The 8,821-nt window shown below is 46.8% G+C and overlaps 1 protein-coding gene across 1 annotated transcript in view; it reads left to right on the top strand.

Annotated features, from left to right (window-relative positions):
• Brpf3 (bromodomain and PHD finger containing, 3) overlaps positions 1-8,821 on the top strand; it is a 33,758-nt gene that overhangs the window by 4,986 nt on the left and 19,951 nt on the right. Inside the window, exons 2-6 of the mRNA XM_013029585.1 lie at positions 919-1,075; positions 3,482-3,613; positions 5,938-6,066; positions 6,368-6,680; positions 7,592-7,894. Of these exons, the coding sequence (XP_012885039.1) occupies positions 919-1,075; positions 3,482-3,613; positions 5,938-6,066; positions 6,368-6,680; positions 7,592-7,894 (1,034 nt within the window). The remainder of the gene's footprint in view (positions 1-918; positions 1,076-3,481; positions 3,614-5,937; positions 6,067-6,367; positions 6,681-7,591; positions 7,895-8,821) is intronic.

Genomic DNA, 8,821 nt, shown 5'->3' with positions numbered 1-8,821 from the left:
CTAAGGGTTCATTTTCCTGACATCACATTATCTGACCTTTTCCGCTTGACTCGTACATATACTAGATATTTCCTGAGCTTCTTTTGCTAACACTCTACCACTTGAGCCACAGTGCCGCTTCTGGCTTTTTCTGTTTATGTGGTACTGAGGAATTGAACCCACTAAGTCACATTCCTAGCCTGTTTTTTTTTTTTTTATTTTTAATGACAAACCAAGTGTTGTTTATCCAGGCATGATAGTACAATCAGGAAGAATTCCAGGTTATCCTGGACAACATAGTGAAGACCTTACATCGAAGCAAACCAGTGAACAGGCAAACAATGGTTATTGAATTGCATTTGGGCTCAGAAAGCTGTATCTTTATGCACGTCTACTGGTTTTCCTTTTAGCTTGGGTATGGCCTACCCTCTGGTCTGGTGGGATCCTCAGTCACAGGAGGCAGGAAATAGTGGCCACATTGCCCATAGCTTCCCCAAATTCTGTCCCCTTTTGCCATTTCTATCAAAAGAGGGTGAGGGTGCTGGTGCATAGGCCTGCCTCTTCAGTACAAGACTAGGGCTGGGGATGTCGCTCAAGTGCTAGAGCATCTGCCTGGCAAGTACAAGGCCTTAAAGGAGCCCAGGACTACAGAAGATAAGAGTTCTAAGAGAGAGGCATTTTTTTTTGGGGGGGGGGTGTGTTTTGTCTGAGGATCAGAGCTACAAGATAGGAAGTAGAAACACAAGTGAGATAATACTTCTTCCTAAGTCTTAGCTGCCTAACTTTGCTATTTTTTTCCAGGCCTTTTCTGAGGTGAGGCAATTGGCCGCTCTATTCTATAAAAATAAGAAATAAACCAGGGTCTGGATAGAATGCAAAAGCTACGATATGGGATACCTACTGACCTTGTCTTTCACTTCCCCTGTGCCTCCACTCAAGGTTGAACAAGATCTGTAGTGGTCTCTCCTTTCAGAGGAAAAACCAATTCATGCAACGGCTTCACAACTACTGGCTGTTGAAACGGCAGGCACGGAATGGTGTTCCCCTCATCAGGCGCCTTCACTCCCACTTACAGTCCCAAAGAAACGCTGAACAGGTAAGTGCAGCAGTGACTAGAGACCTGGGGAAGGTAGAGAATGAAGAAGAGGAAACATGGTAGAGGTGGTGCTGGCTTCCCTTCCCAAGCCCTCTGTACAGCCTTTGCCTATATAAGGGATCACCTGTGTGGGCAGTCTGTCTCAGGAATAATCTCCAACACTACAGAGACTAAACCTGACAATGGGAGCAAATTCTGACCTAGGGCATGGGAGAGTGAAGGAGCTAGCCCAACTTCCCATGTATATATGGGGGAAACCTTCCAAACGTGGCAGAAGAGAAAATGGGTTTGAATATAGCCAATTCACATGGTGTGAATTAGGAAAAGGTGCCAGAAAATGCTATCTGCCAGAAAATCTATTAGAGTAAATATACAAATTTACAATCTTCCTTGTGCACAATCTGTCCAGTTGTAGTGGCTGCTTGTCATTGTCACTTGGAGTTGCTGCACATTTAAGTTTTCTTTCTATGAAACAATTTCCCACCTCTTCCATTTTCCTGTACCCTATGCTGATCCCACTTCTTGCCCCTTAATGTCTAGAGTCCTTGCGCATCTGTTATCTGTTTATTTGGAGAATATGTTCACTGTCATCATTGACAATAACTGAGTAGTTTCAGATTTTTGTCTTGTTCTCATCCCTCTGTTGGGCAGTACTCAGATTTGAACTCAGGGCCTCATACTTACTTGGTTTACTTGCTTGGCTGACCTGCTACCACTCAAGTCACTCCTCTAGCTCTGCTTTTTTTGCTGTTATTTTGGAGATGGAGTCTTAAGGGCTTTTCTGCCCTGGTGGCTTCAATGTAATCCTCCAGATCTCAGTCTTCTGAATAGGATTATATGAGTCACTGGTGCCTGCTTCTCATTCATTTTTTCTGTGCTCTTGTATGCTTTGGGATGCTTCCATGTGGATGTTGTTACCTGTAACTCAGATATTGGAAACTGAATTGTCTTCCTCTTAATTAGCTTATTTCCCATTTTTGTCATGGAACTCTTCTCTTTCCTTACCAGGAGTTCCTTGGAGTTAGTTTTGGCCATAAAGGTCATAGTTCATGTCCCATGAGTTGTTTGGAGGGATTTATCAGTACATGGCCCTTTATTGCCATTCTGTATTCTTCCTATCCATGCTACCTTAACCTTAATGACAGCATTCTAGGTAGTTTCCAGTCTCTGCTTCATTTGTTGCTCTACAAGTGGTAGTATCTAACTCACATGCCAGTTTCTATTCTCTCACTTCCTTTTCCAGAATGTATTTTCTTTCCACAAAGTCCATGATAAGGCTTTTTAGCTTGGCATTCGAGGCTTCATCCGGGACCTGGATCTTCATGCCTTGTGAGGTTCCCCAGCTTCTCTGCTGTTGCCTATGCATTTTGCTCAGTAAGCAAAGAATCACTAGTGGTTCTAGAAAAGGCCTTGCTGCTTGCCCATCCATCTTTACCATTGTGTGTGAAGCTCTTATGAGATTGCTTTTTCCAACTTAACCCTACTCCCATCCTCTCTATATTGTATCCTCTCTGCATTGATATTCTCTTTTTTCTTTTCTTTTCTTTTTTTTCCATTTCTGGGGCTTGAACTCAGGGCCTGGGCACTGTCTCTGAGCTTCTTTTGCTTAAGGCTAGTACTCATCACTTGATTTGAGACACAGCACCACTTCTGTTTTTTTCTGTTTATGTGGTACTGAGGAATTGAACCCAGGGCTTCATGCATGCTAGGCAAGCACTCTACCACTAAGCCACATTCCTAGCCCAACTGTGACCTTCTCTAGGACAGATTCAAATTATTTGTTATTTTAACAAGTATTTTCAAATCTCTTAGTACAAGCTAATAGTAAAACCTTGACTTTGTTTTCTAGCCAAGTCAAAGCTCTAGAGTGAGATTTTTTTTCCACCCTTGAGGTGTCTATTAATTTTCCTCTGAAATTCTTTCTATGGCCCCTGCGGGCTATAAGTCATCCTGGGAATCCCTAGGGAATGAAGAAAGAGTCTCAGATCCTTCTCCAGCAGTGGTTCTTGTGCTTCAGTGAAGAAACAGTGTTAGAAGGTGGGGGAGATGGGCTGGAAAGGCACTCTGGCTCAGGGTCAGGGAAGGAACAAGATTGCTGTCTGCTGAAGCTCTGTGAGGTTGAACAGGGAGAGGCCTTGGGAAGGAAGGAGGCCCCAGCTCTTCCTCCTCTTACTTCTTTTTTTCTGGGGGGGTCCAGTTGTGGGGCCTGAACTCTGGGCCTGAGCGCTGTCCCTCAGCTCTTCAGCTCAAGGCTAGCACTATACCACTTGAGCCACAGTGCCACTTCCGGCTTTTTTTTTTCTGCTTATGTGGTGCTGAAGAATCAAACCCAGGGCCTCATGCATGCAAGGCAGGCACTTTACCACTGAGCCACCTTTTCCCAGCCCCTCCTCTTACTTCTTGCAGCGAGAGCAGGATGAGAAGACTAGTGCAGTGAAGGAAGAGCTGAAATACTGGCAGAAGCTTCGGCATGATCTGGAGCGGGCACGGCTGCTGATTGAGCTGATTCGGAAAAGAGAAAAGCTCAAACGGGAGCAGGTAAGGAAGAGGCCCTGGCTCTGGGCTCTTGTTCAAGGTCCCTTCCTTCCTCTTATTCTTAGTGTGGTATTGAGAGACACAGGAGCCACTGCCTGGCCAGTCTTTTCTCCCTTTCCTCTCCAGCTCCACGGGTTCTAAGATCTGCATCCATTGATAGCTTCTGTGTTTTGGGGTTCTGCTTGCTGTGGCCCCAAACATAAGCTTAACCTATATACTTCAGTCCATACCTAGAGTTTCTGAGGGATTTTTGGAGGGAGGCTGACCTGACAAGTATTTTGAGAAGCTTCTTTTTGTTTTTTGTTTTTTTTTTGGTCGGTGATGGGGCTTGACCTCTGGGCCTGGGCGCTGGCCCTCAGCTCTTTAGCTCAAGGCTAGCACTCTACCACTTGGGCCATAGCTCCACTTCTGGCTTTTTCTGCTTATGTGATGCTGAGGAATCGAACCCAGGGCCTCATGAATGCAAGGCAAGCACTCTACCACTGGGCCACCTTCCCAGCCCTTGAGAAGCTTCTTAAGCCATCCTAATGGCATTTTGGTTGGAGAACCTCTGGCCTGAGATTCTTGCTTGGCCCTTAAACATTTGTACTCTTCAATTGTATAAAAATTTGGGCCTCAGTTCAAAGAGATTCTGAGTCCTAAAACATGGAAGATGTTGAGATAGGTGATATAGTATAGTGATTTAGGAACTTGAGCTGTGGCACCAGACTGGGTTTAAATCCTGTGTAACATTAAACAAATTGCTTCATCTCTCAGTTCTATTTCTTCATCTGTAATATGGGGTTGATAATAGAGCTGCATCATAAGGATATAAAAACAGCTTATTACAGTGCCTGGCATATATTAAGGCCATAGAAGTGTTCATTGTTGTCATTATGTTGATAATCCTTGTCTTGCTGCAATATCTATTATAGCGTTAACATACATGGCAGAGAACTAATACTTTTTTTTTGTCAGTCATGGGTGCTGTCCCTGAGTTCTTCAGCTCAAAGTGAACGCTTTATCATTTGAGCCAGAGCACCACTTCCGGTTTTCTGGTGGTTAATTGGAGATGAGTCTCACGGACTTTCCTTGCCCAGGCTGGCTTTGAACTGCGATCCTCAGATCTCAGTCTCCTGAGTAGCTAGGATTACAAGCGTGAGCCACTGGTACCCTGCTTAACTAGTACTATTAATTGAATGGTTGATAAGCCAAAACTATTCTCTCAGGTCCAGGAACAGCAGTTTTACTCGCATGCTTCAGAGGCCTGCGTTAAGATTGTTCCTTTCTCTCTTTCTCTAAACCTTACATCACTGTTCAGCTCTAGCCTTTCTCTAGTAGACCAAAGGCCTTGAGATTCCATTTCTGTTCCTGGGCTGCTCTTGACTGCTCTTGACATATAAAAGGGCAAGTGAGGGGCTGGGAAGGTGGCTCAGTGGTAGAGCGCTTGCCTTGCATGCTCAAGGCCCTGGGTTCGATTCCTCAGCACCACATAAGCAAAAAGAAAAAAGCCGGAAGTAGTGCTGTGGCTCAAGTGGTAGAGCGCTCGCCTTGAGCTGAAGAGCTGAGGGACAGCGCCCAGGCCCAGAGCTCTAGCCCCATGACTGACCAAAAAAAGAAATTCGACTATAGTTCACAGTTTTGGAGATTGGGAAGTTCAGGGGCATGGTGAGTCTGATGAGGGCTCTCCTGCTGCATTATTTTCTCTTGGTGGAAAAGTAAAGGATGAGGGAGCACGTGAGGGAGAGCTTGCCTTTATAACAAAATTACTCCAAGAGGAAATAACTCACTCCTGTGACGACTCCCCAGAGAACTCCCTTAAGCTGTTCATGAGAGTGGAATTCTCATGTCATAAACATCTCCCAGCTGGGTGCTAGTAGCTCAGTAATCCAACCTAGCTACTCAGGAGGCTGAGATCTGCAGATCACGATTCAAACACAGCCTGGGCAGGAAAGTCTGTGAGACTCTTAGTTCCAATAAACCACCAGAAAACTGGAAGTGTGCTGTAGCTCAAAGTGGTAGAGTGCTAGTTGTGAGCAAAAGAGCTCAGGGACAGCACCAAGGCCCCTAGTTCAAGCCCCATGACAGATTAAAAAAAAATACCTCCCATTAGATCCCACTTCCTAGCACTCCCACAGTGAGAATGAAGACTCCAACACTGGACTTTGGGGAGACATTCAAATCATAACACTGTTGGTGTTATTATGCCTAAGCTGAGGATTGGGTGATAGCATTTCTTATCCTGGTCAGCTGTGAAAATCTTTGTATGCAATTGATGACAATCAAGTTATGAAGACGATCCAGGGCCTTTGCAGGGCTGTTGTAATTGCTTCCTGTCTCTCCTATAGATCAAGATCCAGCAGGCTGCCATGGAGCTGGAGCTGATGCCATTCAATGTTCTGCTCAGGACAACACTGGACCTGCTGCAGGAGAAGGATCCCGCACACATCTTTGCGGAACCTGTCAACCTGAGTGAGGCAAGTTCCCCTACTTCCCAAGCAGCAAACCTGTTCTGAATTAGACACAGATTGAGGAGACCAAGAAGGGGCTGGGCCTCAATGTGTTCAGAACCGAGGGTGGGGGTGGTGTCTACTCACACCTGTACTCTTGCCTGTGGTGAGTAGTTAGCAGGAGGTCAGGGTTGGGCCAGGGCCCTGAGGCACTGAGTTAGCCTGGCATGGCTAAACCAGAAAGTGGGGAAGCCAAAAGTGCCGGTGAAGGGTGCACCTGTTTGGCTAGTAAATGGTTGTTGTAATTGTACAGGTTTTATATGTTTAGGTTCCAGATTACCTGGAATTCATATCCAAGCCAATGGATTTTTCTACTATGAGGCGGAAGCTGGAGTCCCACCTGTACCGCACCTTGGAGGAGTTTGAGGAGGACTTTAACCTTATAGTTACCAACTGCATGAAGTATAATGCTAAAGACACAATTTTCCACCGAGCAGCTGTCCGCCTGAGGGACCTGGGAGGGGCCATCCTGCGGCATGCCCGGCGGCAGGCAGAGAACATCGGCTATGACCCCGAGAGGGGCACTCATCTCCCCGAATCACCCAAATTGGAAGACTTTTACCGCTTCTCCTGGGAAGACGGTGAGAAGCCCAGATGGATGGGGAGGAGAGGGACCAGGAAGAGTCACAAGGTCAGGGCCCAGAGAGCTAAAGGTCAGGATGGGCCTTGGTGTTTTTTTTGTTTTTATTTTTGTTGGTCATGGGGCCGGAACTCTGGGCCTGGGCGCTGTCCCTCAGCTCTTCAGCTCAAGTCTAGTGCTCTACCACTTGAGCCACAGCGCCACTTTCAGCTTTTTCTGCTTATGTGGTGCTGAGGAATCAAACCCAGGGCCTCATGCAGGCAAGGCAAGCATTCTACCACTGAGCCACCTTCCCAGCCCTAGGCCTTAGAGTTTTAGAGTAGACTAATAAGCAAAGCCAGGGATAGGCACAGACTAGAGTGTGGAATAATTTCAAGGGTTAAAGTTCAACTGTGCACTGAGCACTCTTGAATGGTAAGAAAAGAGTAGCTTTTAGGAAAGCTAAATCCTCACCAGGAGTCTTCCTCTCTTGGATCCACTTTGTGTGGCATCGAAGCACGGGGCAGAGTATAATGCTGGTGTGAGCATGTTTCATTCAGAAGAGTACAGATGGAGGATCAGAAAAGTATAGATGCTTCTGAGCCCCACACGCTGCCTGCCCCTGCCCTCTGCCTGTCGATGGCAACAGCAAAATAATCACTGAGTCTTGTGCCTACTCCATGGAGCCTGTAATCATGACTCCGTGAACTGCTTGACTGTGAACTGTTTCCTGCAGATGTTTTCCACATTCTGACTTTGTCCCTGAGACTGCCTTCCAGTCACCAATGTTACAGGCCAAGACCCTGTGATACTGCTGGAAGCCAGCAGTCATACTGGCCTAGACAGTCATACACCCAAAGGACTTGGTTTCTTTCTCTTGTCCTGGGCCAGGCAGGTCCTTCAGTTTCCTCTGTCCTCCCTTCTCCCTGACAGTGGACAACATCCTCATCCCAGAGAACCGGGCACATTTGTCCCCAGAGATGCAGCTGAAGGAATTGCTGGAGAAACTGGATCTGGTGAGCGCCATGCGGTCCAGTGGGGCCCGTACCCGTCGTGTCCGCATGCTACGCCGGGAAATCAATGCCCTTCGGCAGAAGTTGGCACAGCCACCACCACTACAGCCACCATCATTGAACAAGACAGTATCTAATGGAGAGCTGGCAGCAGGGTCCCGGGGGGATGTGTCTGTGTTGGAGCAGGTCCTGCAGGAAGAACCAGAAGATGATGGTGACAGAGGTGAGAGAAGGTCACAAGCATGGTGCTAAAGTGGGTGAGAGGGGCAAGCGTTAAGCTGACATCTCTTGAGAGTACCGTCCTCAGGTTTAGATCTGACCCTGTAGGCAGGCAAAATCCCTGGACAGTATCACACTTCCATATGCTCAGGGAGGGAATAATATTCAAAATATTGAATGATCAATAAGATCTGTCAGAGTAGATAGTGGCTTTGTATTGGACTGGGCTCCTGAGGGTCCCTTATGTAGATGTTTAGTTGCTGCATTGTAGGCGGGAGTTAAGGGAGTTTCAGATGCTGGAGCATAATAAACAGCTAGCTAGCTGTTTATTAGCCAGTTAAGAAGTATTATGGGGGGCTGGGAAGGTGGTGCAGTGGTAGAGCGCTTGCCTAGCATGCCTGAGGCCCTGGGTTCGATTCCTCAGCACCACATAAACAAAAAGAAAAAAGCCAGAAGTGGCGCTATGGCTCAAGTGGTAGAGTGCTAGCCTTGAGCTGAAGAGCTAAGGGACAGCGCCCAGGCCCAGAGCTCTAGCCCCATGACTGACCAAAAAAAGAAATTCGACTATAGTTCACAGTTTTGGAGATTGGGAAGTTCAGGGGCATGGTGAGTCTGATGAGGGCTCTCCTGCTGCATTATTTTCTCTTGGTGGAAAAGTAAAGGATGAGGGAGCACGTGAGGGAGAGCTTGCCTTTATAACAAAATTACTCCAAGAGGAAATAACTCACTCCTGTGACGACTCCCCAGAGAACTCCCTTAAGCTGTTCATGAGAGTGGAATTCTCATGTCATAAACATCTCCCAGCTGGGTGCTAGTAGCTCAGTAATCCAACCTAGCTACTCAGGAGGCTGAGATCTGCAGATCACGATTCAAACACAGCCTGGGCAGGAAAGTCTGTGAGACTCTTAGTTCCAATAAACCACCAGAAAAC

The sequence above is a fragment of the Dipodomys ordii genome, unplaced genomic scaffold (assembly GCF_000151885.1).
Source record: "Dipodomys ordii isolate 6190 unplaced genomic scaffold, Dord_2.0 Scaffold120, whole genome shotgun sequence".
Lineage (NCBI taxonomy): Eukaryota > Metazoa > Chordata > Mammalia > Rodentia > Heteromyidae > Dipodomys > Dipodomys ordii.
This window is presented reverse-complemented; position numbering and strand designations above follow the sequence as displayed.